We start from the raw sequence: 18427 nt of genomic DNA on the forward strand, positions 1-18427 counted from the left end.
CAGAGGTCATGTCCTCGGTAAGGGCTAAATCCTTCAAATCATATCTCAAGCAGTCTTCCCACTTCCGCCTTGGTCGTCCTCTCCTTCTGGCACCGTCGACTGTAATCGACTCTACCCTTCTGACCGCATCCGACGGTTGTCACCTAATAACATGCCTAAACCACCGTAGTCTTCCCTCCCTCAATTTTTCGAATACAGGCACCCCCCCAATGACATCCTAATAGCAGAGTTTGGTGTCATGTCTCACAGAGTCCTACCACATACCCATCGAAGCATTCTCATTTCTGCGGCCTCCATCCTCCTTACGTGATCCTTCTTGATTGCCTAACATTCTGATTCATACAGTAGCGCTGGTCTTATTGCCATTCTATAAAATTTTCCCTTAAGTTTTAGAGGCACTTTCTTATCACACAAAACTCCGGTAGCAGCCCTCCACTTTAGCCATCACGCCTTTATACGGTGTGTAACGTCATCATCCACACCCCCATATTTATGTATCACAGATCCTAAGTACTTGAAATAATTCGTTAAGGGGAGAACGTGTCCTTCTATGCATACCTCTACATCTTCATCGTTTTGGTTCCCACTGAAGTTTGAACATAGATACTGTCTTTGCAATATTGATCCTTAGACCTTTTTCTTCCAAAGCAGTCTTCCAAGTAGCCAGTCTACTATTTAGCTCAGTTCTTATTTCAGCAACTAGGACAATGTCGTCAGCGAAAAGCATACACCATGGAACACCGTCTGGAGTCGCACAATAGATGTTGTCCATAATCAAGGCGAAGATGTAAGGGCTAAGAGTCGATCCCTGGTGGGGTCCGATTTCCACCGGGAATGTCTTGGTGTCTCCAACTGTAGTCCTGACGTATGTAGTAGATCTATAGTACATATCACGAATCGCCCGGATATAAGCAGTTGTGATCCGTCTCGTTTCCAAGGTCTTCCAGATTGTATCGCGAGGAACGCTATCATACGCCTTCTCAAGGTCAATGAACGCCATGTGAAGATCTCTATTTTTTCCCTATATTTCTCTATAAGCCGTCAAAGTAGATGAATCGCCTCCGTAGTAGACCTGTCTGGCATAAAGCCAAAATGGTTTTTCGAAACCCTAGTAACATGTCTCAACCTAGCCTCTATCACCCTTTCCCATAGCTTCATGGTATGACTGAGTAGTTTAATACGGTGGATGTGTGAGAATAAGGTCCATCTTGTATGTATCGTTTAGAAGTCCCCTGTGTTTCAAAATTCCAAGTGTAGTATATTTATTCAGTTAACTAGAACTTTAGAAAAGAAGAAAAGAGAAATCCAAAAGACAAATTTAGACCAATGATTAATTTAGATTTTTGACATGTTCATCTGTTCATGTCGTGTTCGTATTATTTTTTTAATTTTTTTTGTGTTTTAGTTATTTTTTTCATGTAGTATATTTGTGTTGCGTAATTGTGTTGTGTCGAAAGTCATCAAGTCTCGAGTGTGGTAGCTATGGAATGGAAAGCTAGCTACAAATATTCAAAATAAACGAGTTTTCACAACCACAACTATTCAAACTTCTATCTCAACCAACTACCATTCTCAGTTTCTCAATAAATACTGCTGAATAGTCACCACAAGATAACCTACATGGACTATAGCACAAATATGATCCTATTTAATTCCATAGGTCGGGTTAAAGGCAACATCGTCCACACATAGTCGGCAAAGCCAAAGACAATATTTTCGGCAGCTCCTTTTCAAGTTTAAGACTTGTGGGAAAAACTCGGACTTTTTAGGCATTTTTCAGACACGCATTAAATATTTTAACTTCAAAACGTACAGATGATGGAGTTTTGATACTTACCAAGATATCTGAGTCATATTTGTATCATTCATGCCAGCATCCTGCAACAACCTGCCAAGGTAACAGGCACAAGATACATTCACAGGTGGAAAAAAAATCCCAATAATAATTAGCAGAAAGCACGATATTGAAATAATCTAAAGTAGCTTAGTTCCAATGTATTTGGTATTGGGAAAGACGTGTCGTCTTAAAGTCGCAGATCAACTTTAGATTATCAGATAAGGCTGCATTCAGTTTACGTTCATTAAAAATGTTTAATAGGGAGTATATCATAAATGTGCATCTCTACAATATAAAACAAGTAATTACTAAATGCGAACCTAATTATATGAAGAAAAAAATGCATCAATATCAAATAATTGACACAATCATGTCACTAGGGAAATGTGAAAGATTTAGAAGTGCAATGGCAAAAATGGGAAAATAAGACATGCACTAGACATAGAGCATGACAAAATAATAGATAGAATGACCTTACAGGTTTGGATCTCAACAGTGATCTGACTTATTAAGGCAAAATTTACGGTTTCATTATTCCACCATTTATTTCTTTCCTATTCCAACAATAAATTGGTAACCATGCACAAGAAAAGTCCAGCAAATTAAATACAAATAAAAATTATGGGAAAGAAGATAAAAACTTACGGGGACAATGTGCGGTAAGGATGAAATACAACTAAATAATAGTTAAGTGCTTCTAAGATCTTCATTTCCATTTCAAGTATGTCTTTGATTTCACATCTATACTTTTCATCAGCAGCTACAAAGCAAATATGGCAGAAATTGCGGTAAACAAACAAAAATCAAGAAATTTAAAGGATAACCAACCAGCTTAGGTACAAGTAATTACATAATTTTTAATGTAAAATACAAGAAGTTTAGCCTGCACTGTGCTTTCTTCTGCCTTGGATGCCAAATATAAGCAACTAGGAGCAACAAGGCGTGGATCATATTCAGTCATGCTCTTTCTGTAAGACAGATTAGAAACCATGAGCAGTTGTTCATAACCCATTGTATGGAGGAAAACCAAAGCTTCTACATATTTACATTCAATGCATCTCTCCCCATCTAATAATTCATGGTTGCAGGGTAGGAAAAATAATTACAAGTGTAAATTTACATGGGAAAATTAATTATCAAGATGTGACTATGAAGAATGGCTTATAATAAGTAGCAGATCATTTAGCCTCGAGGATGGAAAGATATAGAGAAAACTGCATAAAGTAGGAATCACTAAGTCTTGAGAAATTGAAATAAATTCATAGTTCGAGTAAAAAATAAAATCAATGAAAGTACAAGACAACTAAACTAGGAAAAATACCTGGTGTAGACACGTCTCATATATGTAACTGCAGTTGCCACAACCCTGAAATATCAACCATGACTTAAGGCTTATAGCAATGTGAAAACTGAACCAGCAAAGTAATTTTTGTGCATCATGCTCGTGATGATGGCGATTTATAATCGGTTCATTGAGCAAAGAAACCAGCTAGATGCAATGCTTTTTCAGGAAACAATTGCCTCACAAACGAAAGAAATTAACTCTGTTTACGCATATTATCATATAAAGGATACAAATCTTAAGAACACCTTGCAGTTAACACACTTCGGGTGACTACTTGCTACAATTTTCCACACAATTTGTAACCAACTATTTTCTGAAGCTATTGTGTTAGGATGACAGTTATAGCAAACAAAATGCCTATACATGGACTAATAATTGGATTAACTAATATAAGAGGTCTCCGGATGAGTGTCCATGCATGAGCATGTGATAATCAGTTTTCAGCTAAAATCAACAACAACATTCAAACAGATATACATGGCACATAATGAGGAGCCTCTGTTTCCCCATTTTTTAAGCTTCCCAGCAGAATAACAGTAAGTAATTGAAAATAGATGATCCACCCTTAGATAGTCAAGTTCATTATAGGGTATCACTATGAGGCAGGAATAAACATACTATATCAGCCGAATGAAACAGAGATATTAGTCACATCAGCAGTCAAACTAGTCCATGTTCACCAAAAGTTGCTACAATTAAACATTGTTACTGTTAGCATGAAAAAACCACAGGAGCATACACAATTTTGAAAGGAAATGTACAGATAAAAAATTTGATGACATCACTGAAATCATTAAATAAACAGAATGGCGTTTCTTTTAAAAAAAAAGAGAGAGAAGATCAAACCTTTGCCTCACTTTAACATGTTGAGCCAGTTTCATTATATCTAGGGAAGGGGGAAAAAGGCAAAAAATCACAATCTTTAATCCGGAAGTAATATAGAACAAAGCTATTAGGTTTGTTCAATCAAATTAAGCTAGGCACATATCTGCATGCAAAATGCATTCCAAAACACTACTGGTTTCCTTTTAAATTATGTCTCTAACTACAAAAATAAGCCCCGAGAGGCCTCAAAGTAAATTTCAGAAAAGAAATTATGGAATTACAAATTTTCTTCTTTTGACGAACTTGTTTGACAGCCATGCTAGAAGCAAACATTAAATCTAATATTAAAAACTGAAGGACCCTCTTATTCATGAAACAATCCCCTGGCGACAATTTGAAGCAAACAAATCCAAAAATTCTCATTTTCATGACAATTCGAGAATTTAAGATGATTAAATGCTCGTGATTTTGAATACCCAAGATGCAAAAGTTACAAACTCCCATAGATTGTAACTTGCAGGTTGAAGATTCAAAAGATGAAGAAAACCCCAAAACCAAACTCAACTTTTTAAGCCAAAAAAATCCGATATTACCAATAAATAACAAATACCCAGATTATAAGATTCACAATGAAAATCCAAATTTACAAAAACAAAAAGGGTAAGAGAGAAAGAGAACATACAATTCGCCATATGGATCTTAATGAGCTTAAATTCTTCAAGAGTGATGCCTTTATCTTTATCTTGCTGAGGTACAACATCCACCTCTTCCGGGTCCAAAAGCTGTTTACTGCAAAAACAAAATCAAATCAAATAAGAAGAAGAAGAAGGCATAAAAAACGCAAATATTGAAGCAATCCAAACCCATGCGATGGATTGCAAAATCAGTGAAAGAAGTTTGGTATGTGGTAGTTACAAGTGAGAAGAAGTCCAGAAATTGGCCGCCATTTTTTTTTCTTTTGGTAGATCGTGTCGGTGAATTGGTGCTTATACAAGTTGTTTAGTTAATATTTGAGTTTTGCAGGAGCCATGATTGCGGATTAACGTTTTAAAAGTACAACTGAGAATTTTATTTTGGTTGTCAGGAGATAGGGTCCGACCAGATTAACAAGGCAATCTTCACAAAATCAGACTATATAGGCCACGATTTTGGAATTTGGGCTGGATTTTCTTTTAGAGTGTTCTTCTTGTCTATTGGAAATAAATTAAAGTTCCCATCTTTCTATTTTACAATGATCTTTTGCCCAAATTAACAAGGCCATCTTCACAAGATGCTCTGAGTTCGAATTGGCCAATTCTTCCTTCATGAACCCAAGGCCTTACGATAACACACGAAGAAAACATTGGTGGGTTAAACCCACGCCAAACACGATTAAGGTTAACATGAATGCGGCCTTTCAAGCCGGATCCAACACGGCAGCTATACGGGTGGTGGCAAGGGACCATAACGGACTTGTCCTTGAAGGCATGAGAAAACAAATCGAACTTCCTTTCAATGCAGAATCTACAGAGGCACAAGCGTTTATCCAATGCATAAAGTTTGCTATTGAAAACGATGACAAAACACGATCATTGTACGCTATCTCTATTATCAATGGAATCACGAATTATAAGGAAGATAATTGTTCAATCGGATTGATGTTCAACGAAGAACAAAACATCATTTGGGCTAACCAAAGAATTAAAGTTCACTATACCAACTGCGAGGCAAATATGACAGCGCATGGCACAAGCGGCTTTGTCGATAAATAATCCATGATTTTTCATGTCTGATTGTATTAAACAAATTGTAATCAATGATACCATTGGAACAATTAATTAGCAAAATAGGATATCTTCAATATATATGTTCTAAATACTCTTAACCATTTGACAATGAACGTTCAATCACCTTGCAACAGCCGTTAGTACTCAAATCCATAATCTCTAGGAACAACAACAATTCCTTTAACCATTAAAGTAAATTGATTCGTGCCTCTCTCATCATTTCATTACATAACATGTTCTCTTATCTATGATATTATGTGAAGGTAATTTAATCTTTTAATATTTTATGGCGTATAATATATTAAATATTATTATTATTATCCACATGATCATAATGCTTTTATCATAATACTTAATTTGAGGATGGTTATTTTTTTCAACCCTAGTTACTCTCTCATTTTATTCTTAAAATTTGTGTCATTTTCTATAGATCATATAATTTTTTTTCTTTGATTTTGTTTAACCGGCGAAAACACAGTTTTGATGCTGATTATCGATCGTTGGTTATCTTTTTCTTTATTTTTTATTTTTTTATTAAAAATAATTTTGTCTTTGTAGCACGTTTTTCCTCTGCGTTTGAGACACGTTTTTCTCTGTCTTTGTGGTACGCTTTTCATCTTTCTCGATTGTTTGAGCTTTTTTATTTTTTGTTTTCTCATGATTGAATTTGACAACGTCATGACTGATCAAAGATGACACTTATTAGTAATCATATTGATCTTCCTTGCTATTGACCCTCAAATTGAATTTGGATACGTGATTTTACGTTCGTAGATAATTTCTCATAACGCTCGGATCTGATTTGCAGTTCTCATTGGTCTTTCAATAGCTCAATCCTCTTTTGTAGTTTATTTGTCAATGCAGTCAAATTTGTTCGTATCTTTTTCATTCGAGTCTTCTGATTGGGCTTTTAATTTTATCACGTATGGTCCTTATACTATCTAAAGTAACTAGTTTTAATTTTTTATGTATTTAATTTACGATGATAGTTGTAAACTCTTATTATAATTTTGAATATTTTCATTTTTAATAACACTAACGACATCTATTAAAAAAATTGAAGATGGTTATTCTTTAATAAATCAGTACTACTCAAATTCAATCTCACTCTTCTTTCAATTTTCCATTTGACTTGATAAATGGCTTACACATTATTAATTTATCATTTTTTTTTAATACGAGTACATTTAAGGGCACTTTTAAAGATTCTTACCTATCAAGAATAATTTGGTTATATACTCCATTTAAGGGTTTAAGGGTATTCTTTCCGAAGCTTGTTTATACTTTCATAGTAATTAATAGATATTCGGGGTGTAATGAGAGATTTTTAAATCTTTCGACGTTGGAGAGTATGGATATAGATTTAAGGAGTATAGATACTCAAACGAATAGTATGGATACTCAAACAAGGAGTACATGCATTGAAATATCGATACTCACTTATTGGTATCTATAATAAGTTTAGAGTATCAATACCCAAAACAAATACCTTGAAGTTCTCTGGTATCAATACACAACCCTCGACATTAATAATATACGAATAATATTGATACTCCTAAGAACAGTTTTGATATTTTAGCTAAAATTTCTAATTTTTTCATTAATTCATGTATTATTGATATTGTTCTCCAAATATTGATATCTAAGCTCATAATTATTATTTCTAAGCTTGAGAGTTGCTCCAAAACCCTTATAAACATTCTATTTTAGGCCCAAATCGATCACTCAAACTTACATAGGGTAATTTACCATCATAAGAACACATGTTTTAAAATCATTTCAACACCCAAGTCATAAATCCAGGGGTGGATGCACCTAAGTTATGTGGGCAAATAAAAAAAATTTAATTAGTGACTTATTTTATTGATTATATCTATCTTTAAATTTTATTTGTGCTCATTTCATATAAAACAATTTGTGGTTAATATATAGGGTAAATTACATGTTTAGTACCTACACTTTTATTTTTTTTTAAAAATTATATCTAAAGTTTAGTTTTTGTTTCAATTTAGTACCCCACCATTAAAAACTTTAGTTTTTGCTTCATTTTCGTATTCCGTTCAAAATTTAACATTAAAATTTTAAAAAATTGAAAGTTTAGGTACTAAATGCGTTAAGTTTTTAACGGTGGAGTACTAAAATGAAATAAAAACTAAACGTTAGGTATGATTTTGAAAAAACTGAAAGCTTAAGTACTAAAACGAACTAAAACTAATAGTTTAGGTACTAAATGCATAGTTTACCTCAATATATGTGTGCTCACCCTAAAAAAATATTTCTAAATCTACCACTACGTAAATCATGAATAACACTCAAAATATGATTAAATGTTAAACCAAGTTCGAAACATTATATTTACGAAGTTTGTGACATTATATAAGATTATAAATACACTATATTGTTGGATAACCTCAAAATGAAGCTATTTTATTTAACTATCCTTACTATCACCTTTTCTCTTGCACTTGAATGTTCTTCTAGCTTTACAACTTATTTAATAGAGATATGAGGCTTAATTCGAAGCTTTAGGGATGCAAAATAATAATCTCGCCTTCATAAATCTCGGATGAAAACTTTGCTATACAAAGTGGGTTCCTTTGTGTTATGGGAGGTTCGAAGAAGAAATAAAAAAAATGAAAAAAATAGTGAAAAGCTTATAAATCTTTTTTTCTTATTAAACTCACGCTAACACGACCAATATTTTGTTAATATTCAAGAAAACAAATGATTAAATGGGTAGTTTCTCCACTTATCACAAGTAGGATTACTAATAGTATTTATACACTAAGCATCCTAGCAACTAACTAACTAACTAACTAACTAACAAGTAGTTACAAAACTTCCTAACTAATTATAAATTAACTTAACAACATTCAACAGTCCCTCTCAAGTTGGTGATTGGAACACATCTTTAATCGTCAACTTGGAAGTCAAGTATTCATGATGATGAACCCTCAAGGCTTTAGTCATCAGATCTGCCAACTGTTTATTCGAACGAACATGCTTAGCCTATATGCTTCCATCTTGAATTTTTTCTTGAAAATAATGACAGTTAATCTCTATGTGCTCAGTAGAAAACTGGATTTGCTTCTATTTGGAGTGTCATTTTGATGTCACACTTCATTATCGCAGTTCTCATTTTCTTTTCTCCAAGTTCATTCAACAATCCTTACAGCCATGTTATTTCCATTACTGTTACATCCATACTTATGTACTCTACCTCGGCTGAAGATTGGGAAACCGTACTTTGCTTCTTTGATTTGAAAGAAATAAGTGAATTTTCGAGCTTAATACAGAATTCAGTCACAGATTTCCTAGTCATGGGACATACTTCCCAATCCGAATACAGTGATAGTTATGTCAGGCCTTGTGTGAGTAAGATATATCAATATTCCCACTAACCATTGAAAAATTGTCTTGTCTTCGAGCATAATGTCCTCTTCTTCACTTATGCGTTAACCCTTGTCATACGTGAATGAAGTTAACCTTTTATTTTGCTCCAATGAAGTTGGAGCAAGTCTTACAGTACCCAAACCAATATCTACTATTTACTTTAGTGCATACTTCCTCTAATTTAAAATGATCCATTCTTTGGACCAAAGAACCATAAAACCTAAGAAATATTCTAGATCTCCCAAATCCTTCATTTTTTAAGCTTCTGTTCAAAATCTCTTTCAATTCTGCAATCAGACTTTCATCACCACCAGTGATAAGCAAATCATCTACATACACAAGAAGAATAACAATGCTTTCACCCTTTACTTAAGTGAACAGTGAGTAATCATATATACATTACTGATACCACTCTTTTAGCAAAGCTTCAGTTAACTTCATGTTCCATTGTCGTGAAGTTTGCTTCTATTCGGAAAGATATTTTTGTAGCCTACACACCCTCATATAAATCCCCTTGTATGAACACATTATAAACATCCATTTGATGTAAAGGCCAGGCATGCATCAAAGCAAAAGCCAAAACTACACGAACATCGACAAGTTTGGAAACTGGAGAGAATGTTTCACCATAATCATGTTGTGTTTTAGGCTAAGAATATAGAAGAAATTTAGGGATTTCATAAATAGAGAGATTTAGGTATAGAAAACGTGCATTCATTCATTAGATAATTCTTAAGGAATTTGGTACAAATTATATATAAACAGGTACCAGCTGTCAGAACAACAAATCTAACAAAATAACTACCTCTAAGCTGACTTATCATCCAAATCTCTACCCTGATATTATTCTAACAGACTCAAGCCCAAATGACTAGGTCCACCTGTATGTTAAATTGGATGAAGTCCAATAGGCCCAACTATTCCTCCACCCGCATATACCCCAGCCTTAATCTCATTACCCATCTCCTGTCTCACTTCACTCCCAATTCCCTCAGATAAAATATCAATCCCTAGCCCCCTTTGAATCCCTAAATCCGTTCGATCTTCCCCCAATTTCTTTTGATCCTCCTCTAAATTCTTCTGTTACAACCCTAATTCCTCTCTTCAATTTTCCCCTAAATCAATACCTTCAAACCCTAACTCTCCTTCCATCATGACAATACCCCCTCCATCAGTCGATCATTATCCCCAAGGATCGAAATCGGGAAACTCTCTTCAATACTGTAGCATCTTCCCAAGTGGCATCTGTTGGTGCCATGTTCGTCCAGTGGATAAGAAATTGATCAACAGCTTGATTATGTTGTTTTACCACTCCTCGATTCAAAACCGTGGCTGGGTAAACTTTTAGTTGACCGTTTGAGGCAACCTCCGGAGGATTTATCGAGGTAAACGCATGTTTCCCTACTTTTTTTCTTAAGTAAACTGACATGAAACACCGGATGCAACCTCGATTATGGTGGCAAATCAAGTTTATACGCAACTTGACCTATTTTCTTCTGTATTTTGTAAGGACCCGAACAACCAGTTTTAGATTCTTCCTCAATGCAAGAGATGTTTGTCTCGGTTGAAGTTTCAGGTAAACCTCATCTCTCACCTGAAATTCCCTGTCAGTGCGATTTTTATCTACCATTTGTTTCATTCTATTGCTTGCTTTGAGTAGTTGCTCTCTTATGAATATATTCAATTGATTCATGTGTTGCATCATGCTCTGTACTGTATCCACCCTTGACTCTCCTTACTAATGTAAATTAGGGGGTTTATACCCATATAATGCCTTAAATGGGGTCATCTGTAAAGCTGTGTGGTAATTTGTGTTATACCAGAACTCAGCTTGTGGTAGAAACTTTGACCATGAACTTGGATTTAGAAAACACATGCACCTTAGATACTGCTCCAAACACTGATTGAGTCTTTCAATCTGACCATCTGTTTCTGGATGATAGGCAGTACTAAAATAGGTTGTTGTCCCCATTTACTTAACTAATTCTTGCCAAAATAAACTGGTGAAAGACTTATCTCTGTCAGAAATTGCAACTTTAGGTGGACTATGCAATTTATAAACCTGATCAAGATACACTTTAGCAACCTCCACCACTGTGTAGGGAGAGATAAAGGAAAAATGAGCATATTTAGTAAATTTTTCAATCACTATTAGGATATAATTGTACTTTGCTGAAGGTGGTAACCCTTCAATAAAGTCTATTGTTACCACTTCCCAAGCATTATTTGGAACTGGAATAGGTTATAACAGTCCAGACTTAGGAATATGCTCAACTTTAGTCCTCTGAAAAATGTCACACTGCTTAATATGATCGTGAGTCATAATTTTCATTCTTGGCCAGAGAAAATAAGACTTAATTCTCTGGTATGTAGCTTGAATACCTAAGTGTCCTCCTTGTGGGGAATCATGTAGAGCCACAATTATCTTCTGTCTAAGGTCTCATGTGCCTCCAACATAAATCATGTGCCTAAAATATAAAACTCCTTTAGTTAACTTCCAATCCTCTATACTGTCTGGTTGAAGAATCAAACTAGGAATTTTTTCTTGAGCTATGACATCAACTTCATAACTCTTTTCAATGTCATTTACCCAAGTAGGAGTTATAAGTGTGACCCTCATCTGTAAAAACTCACCAGAATCAATCTGTTGCCTAGAGAGTGCATTTGCCACCTTATTAGATTTAACCTTCCTATACTTAATGGTATAATCAAGCCCAAGCAAATTTGTAAGTCCTTTCTTCTGTATAGTTGTAGTTAATTTTTGTTCTAGGACGTGTTTTAAAGGTTCATGATCTGTTTTAATCACAAAAGACCCACTTTCCAAATAATACCTCCAGTGAGATATTGCCATCAGGATAGCTAAATATTTCTTTTCATAAATAGACACATCTGCATGCTTAGGACCCAAAGCCCTACTCAAGTAAGCTATAGGTCTGCCTACCTGAGATAGAACAACCCCAATTCCCTTTGAACTAGCATCAATCTCTAAAAAAATTTATGTTCAAAATTGGGCAAAGCCAACACTGGAGCTTCACACATAACAGCTTTTAATTTTTCAAAATCTATTTTATCCTCTGTGGACCAATGAAATCCTTCTATTTTCAGCATGTTTGTCAAGGGTTTACTCAATTCTCCATACCCTTTTATAAATTTCCTATAGTACCCTGTGAGACCCAAAAACCCTCTCAAAGCTTTTAGGTTCTTAGGTAAAGGCCAATATTGCATAACCTTAATTTTAGCATGGTCAGTTGCCACTTCTTTAGCTGAAATAAGATGCCCCAAATACTCAACTTGGTGCTGCCCAAAAAAACATTTACTCTTCTTGGCATATAACTTATTCCTCAACAAAATCTCCAATACAACCCTCAAATGTTGTTTGTGTTCTGCCATACTAGCATTGTAAACCAGAATATCATCAAAAAATACAAGAACAAACTTCCTTAAATAAGGTCCAAACATATCATTCATCAAAGCTTGAAAAGTAGCTGGAGCGTTAGTAAGTCCAAAAGGCATGACCTTAAATTCATAATTCCCTTGATGAGTTCTAAAAGCAGTCTTATGAATATCCTCATCTTTTATCATGATTTGCCAATAACCAGTCCTCAAATCAACCTTTAAAAAGAAAGTAACACCATGTAGTTCATCTAATAAGTCTTCTACTATAGGAATATGACACTTATTCTTAATTGTAGCAGAATTAAGTTGTCTATAGTCTACACAGAATCTCCAAGTTCCATCCTTCTTTTTAATAAGCAAGCAAGGAGAAGCAAAAGGGATTTTACTTACTTGTATGATATAAGAGGATAACATCTCAGCAATCTGCTTTTCCACTTCAGTCTTATGATGATAAGCAAATCTTTAGGGTCTCAAATTGACTGGTTGTGTTCCTTGTTTCAAAACAATAGCATGATCATGTTTTCTCCTAGGAGGCATCCCTTTTGGTTCTTCAAACACTTCAGTAAACTCTGCAAAAAATTCTTGCAAAGGTTGGGGAATTAAACTGTCTTGTACTTCAGCATTTAACAAATAAATTTCTCCAGCCAATTCAGTATCTTTTTCCATCAATTTCTGAAATTTTTCACATGTTATGGGTCTGATTAGTGGTAATTTTTTAGTACCTCTAATCACCACAGTCTTTCCATCCTTATCAAAACTAATGGTTTTTTCCTTAAAATCCATCAATATAGGGCTAAATTCCTCCATCCAGTCCACCCCCAATACCATGTCACTGCCTCCTAAAGATAATACCATGAAATCATGCTGAAATTTATAACATTGCATCTTCTAACTCACCTTATTGCTTCTGGCAGTATTGAACAATTTTCCCCCATTAGCTACTGTAATAACCAGTGGCTGAGTATTAACTACCTCTACTCCTTCTTTAGCCCACTTAGGAGTCACAAAACTATTAGTGATGCCACTGTCATTCAGCACATTAATAGGTTTGCCTCTGATGGAACCCTAAATTCTTAAAGTAGTATACTCCACATTCCCTGTAATAGCATTAATAGAGATTTCCAAGGCTTCGTTTGCTAGTTCTACCCCTTCTCTAGGTTCTCCTTCAATCAACTCCTGTTCAGCCGCTTTCTCTGTTTCCTCCATTCAATTTAACTGTCTATCCTTGCACTGGTGCCCAGGAGTAAACTTGTCCCCACATTTGAAACACAAATTATGTGTTATCCTATATTCCACCAAACTCTGCTTTGTATTGGTGTTAGGAGAAACTGTCTTGGGTATAAAACCTTTATTTCCACTGCTTTGTTGACCACTTGAAAGGGTGTAAAAAAAATTTTATTAGAAAATTTATATTTCTTCACTTCAATTTCATTAGCTAATTCATACAATTTTGCTTGTCTATATGCTTTAGATAATTTCTTGGGCTCTAACACCTTCACTTTATGTTTTAATTCTTCCTTGAGACCACTGATGAAATTGGAACAAAGTAATCCTCCCCCAAATGCATATTCTGTTGTAGTAAGCAAGGTCTTAGCTCCTCAAACCTTTCATGGTATTCCTCTACACTCCCCTTCTGCATCAACTTTTTAAATTCTTCAATAATATCTGAATAGTTTCTATCACAAAACCGATGACACAAATTAGCCTCAAATTCATGCCAAGTTACTCTATGCTTCTGAATAATATATCCATCAAACCATGTCTCAGCTTTTCCAATTAAATACATTGCAGCCATATCCACTTTTTGTTCTTCAGGAACTCCCAAAAGATTAAAATATTTTTGGCATTTTCTAACCCATCCTCTGGGATTACTGCCATCAAACATCTGTAGCTCTAATCTAGGTCGAGGTATAATATACCCTGAACTCCCAAATAAACCCTTACTGTCCACTTTAACCTCACTCGAACTGGCCATAATATTTTCCTCTTGCAATTTCTGATTAAAAGGTAAAGGGCCAGTAAACCCCACAGGTTTAGAAGCTAATATCCCTGGTTCATTAGTTTGAAAAGTATACTTCTCATGCTCACTAAGAACCGTAACTAAGCATGGTTGCTTACCCTCACCTTTGTTTTGTTGTGTAGCTGTTGGTGGTTAACTCCAGACTGACTAAGGTGAGTCTTTTTCCTCAGCTTCCTGATTTACCATATGTAGGATTCTCTGTAAATAACCCCTATTTTTCAGTCATTCCTTCCTCCAAAGTTTGTATCCTTCATTCCAGCTCTGCCTTCTGCTCAACCCACCAAGATGGTAAGGTCTCATCCTTCACTTCTACTGCTTGTTCTGGTACCTCGACGGTTCCAGTCTTATGCATTTTTCTTTTTCCTAGCTTGAAAAATAATTTTGGATCACAAAACTCAGCTCTGATTACCAATTTGTTGTGTTTTAGGCTAAGAATATAGAAGAAATTTAGGGATTTCAGAAATAGAGAGATTTAGGTACAGAAAACGTGTATTCATTCATTAGATAATTCTTAAGGAATTTGATACAAATTATATATAAAAAGGTACCAGTTATCAGAACAGCAAATCTAACAAAATAACTGCCTCTAAGCTGACTCATCATCCAAATCTCTACCCTGATATTGTTCTAACAGACTCAAGCCCAAATGACTAGGTCCACCTGCATGTTAAATTGAATGCAATCCAATATGCCCAACTATTCCTCCACCCGCATATACCCCAACCTTAATCTCATTACCCATCTCCTGTTTCAATTCACTCCCAATTCCCCCAGATAAAATATCAATCCCTAACCCCCTTTGAATCCCTAAATCTATTCGATCTTCCCCCAATTTCTTCTGATCCTCCCCCAAATTCTTCTGTTACAACCCTAATTCTTCTCTTCGATTTCCCCCTAAATCAATACCTTTAAACCCTAACTCTCCTTTCATCATGACAAATCAATCCACTCCTACTGGTGTATCTTTAGCAACAGGTCGGGCTTTGAACCGGTCCACATCACTGTTGGAAAATAGACTACAAAATAACATCGTTATCACTGACAGGAAAGATAAATAATAATTTAAAAGAAATATATTGATAAACCGTGTCGTGGTAAAACTACTACCTTAGAAACGAATTCGCCCCGATGTGTGTAATCGCTGCAGTAGGCGGACCGTTTCCCTGAGGTTAACACGACTCTCCAAAAATTCGTACACCCGAAAAATGGAGTGAACTTGGTGGTATTGCTCTTCTATCAACTCAAACAGCACTCAAAAGAGAAAAGTGTTTCAAAGCAAATGTTTGCTTGGGATATATCAAAATGAATGAAATTGATCACTATTTATAGGCTAAATAATGAGGGCAAAATCGTCATTTCTAAAACTAGTGGAAAAACCTAATTTGAGCATATTTCCAATGCTAGTGGAAAAAACCTAATTTGAGCATTTTTCCAATGCTAGTGGAAATACCTAATTTGAGCATTTTTTCCAATATTCAAGTGAGCATTATCAACATTCCCCCACTAATGCGAAAGAATTCTTTCGTAAAGATGAGAGCAATAAAGTTAAAACATAAGAAGAGCAATAGCGAGATTAGTTGCTTAAGCACTAGTAAATGTACTAGTGATGATGAGCAATCCTTTTATTAGATAAATGAAACTAGTCTTGAACTTTCTAAGATTGGGGTAAACGCATAACACACAACTAACCCCTTCATCCACCAAAGTCTTCGATGTGTCTACAAAGAATATATACAAAAGCGTATATATGTTTAGCCCTCTTTCCTCATAATTCTAATAATTGTACTAGAAAAATGACCCAACGTTTTTCATAGAAGGTGACTAATCCTTCTCACTTACGTATGTTATTTCATCAAATTTATCTCAACATAAACCACTCAAACTGAGCTATAAAATAATTAAGAGTTTTTATAATAGCTCAACCTCACAAAGGGTATGGTGACTTTCTTCAAGTTCATTAAAAATAAACCACTCAAACTCTGGGATAAGAAGTCATTAAGAATAAATATTCAACCTCATAATTCGGTGAATTCAATATGTCCTTCTCACTAGGAACTCCCATTCAATATGTCCTTCTCACTAGGAACTCCCAAACTCTTGGGTTTGAATTCATTAAGAGTTTAATAAAACTCGTCCTCTCAAGCGGTAAGTTCATCCAGTCCTTCGCAATTAGAATTACTCACTCAACTCTGGGTTATGAACTTATTAAGAATAGATATTAAGCCAAAATTGGTAAATTCATCAAGTCTTTCTCACTAAGACCACCTAAATCCTGGGCTATGAATTTATTAAGAGCAATTAAGCTCATCCTGGGCATGCACATTATTCATCATAGGGATAGGCAGTATGAATGTGCACTATGAGTCTTTCCATGGTTTCGTTTGACCACATGGAACTTAGATAACTAAGTTGGGCCTCCACCATGAATTCATCAACTAAAGGGCTTTAGACCCATCTTCCTACTTAACCCTTTGGTAAGTAGATCTGCTAGGTTCCTTTCTGACTTCACATACTCTAAAGATAGCACTTCATTCTTTATTAAGTGTCTAACTGATTCATGTCTTATGAGAATGTATCTTTTCTTACCATTGTAAGCTTGGTTTTAGCCACACATATCGCAGTTTGTTAATCACACAATAAAGAAATCGGAGGAGTCGGTCTTCCCCATAACAGAATATCTGCTAACAAGCTTCTGAGCCACTCGGCTTCTTGCCCAGCTAGGTCAAGAGGTATAAAATCTGACTCCATGGTAGAACGAGCAATACAAGTCTACTTTGATGATTTCCACGAGATTGTTGCTCCACCTAAAGTAAAAACATACCCGCTCGTAGAGCTTACCTCATCATTATCAGAAACCCAGTTGGCATCACAATATCCTTCTAGTATCATTGGAAAGCCAACAAAATCAAGTTTTCAATCCAAAGTACCTTTAAGATACTTCAGTAAGCGTTTAAGAGGAATACAATTTTCAACACTTGGATTATGAGTATATATACTCAGTCTACTCACAACATAAGCAATATCAGGTTGAGTATAGTTCATTAAGAACATTAAGCTTCCGATTAATTTAGCATATTCTGTTTGGGAAACACTACTTCCTTTATTCTTAAAGAGATGTATGTTAGGGTCATAAGGAGTTTTAACAGGGACGACATCAAAACTGTCAAATTTATTTAGCACTTTCTCTATATAATGTACTTGATTTAAAGAAAATCCATTTTCAGTTTTGGTAACTTTGACTCCTAAGATTACATCGATTTCTCCCAAATCTGTCATCTCAAACTTAGTGGACAAGAAACTTTTAACGTTGTTAATGGACTCAATGTTAGAATTGAAAAATTAACATGTCATCAACATATAGGCTTATGATGACACATTCAATGCCAAACATCTTCGAATACATACAAGCATCTGAACCATTCACAACAAAACCAAAACTAAGAATAGTTTTATGTAATTTCTCATACCACTATTTAGGAGCCTACTTAAGTCCATAAAGTGACTTTTTAAGTCTACAGACTTTGCCTTCCATACCAGGTGCTTCAAAACCTAGTGGCTGCTCCATATAAATCTCCTCATCTAGATCCCCATTCAAAAATACAGTCTTAACATCCATTTAACGTACCTGTAACTTATGAATAGAGGCTAGTGCAAATAATGCACGAATCATTGAGATTTTCGTAATGGGAAAATATGTATCAAAGTAATCTAAACCAAACCTTTGAGTGACCCTTTGATAACTAACCTTGCCTTGTACCGTTGAATCGAACCATCTGGCCTCAGTTTCTTCTGGAAGACCCATTTGTTGCAGATTGGTTTGAATCACTTAGGCAAGTCAACTAATT

At 35.1% G+C, this 18427-nt stretch overlaps 1 protein-coding gene across 1 annotated transcript; it reads right to left on the minus strand.

Annotated features, from left to right (window-relative positions):
* Positions 1-1157: 1157 nt before the first annotated feature.
* LOC120158140 (cyclin-C1-1-like) lies at positions 1158-5096 on the minus strand. The gene is made up of 8 exons (XM_039169056.1): positions 4923-5096; positions 4690-4796; positions 4029-4068; positions 3159-3203; positions 2678-2805; positions 2483-2597; positions 1838-1888; positions 1158-1232 (listed from the first exon to the last, which is right to left on the minus strand). Exons 1-8 carry the CDS (start codon positions 4952-4954, stop codon positions 1175-1177), a joined length of 576 nt encoding a protein of 191 aa, XP_039024987.1. The 5' UTR covers positions 4955-5096; the 3' UTR covers positions 1158-1174.
* Positions 5097-18427: the final 13331 nt, after the last annotated feature.

The sequence above is a fragment of the Hibiscus syriacus genome, unplaced genomic scaffold (assembly GCF_006381635.1).
Source record: "Hibiscus syriacus cultivar Baekdansim isolate YM2019G1 unplaced genomic scaffold, ASM638163v2 tig00111308_pilon, whole genome shotgun sequence".
Lineage (NCBI taxonomy): Eukaryota > Viridiplantae > Streptophyta > Magnoliopsida > Malvales > Malvaceae > Hibiscus > Hibiscus syriacus.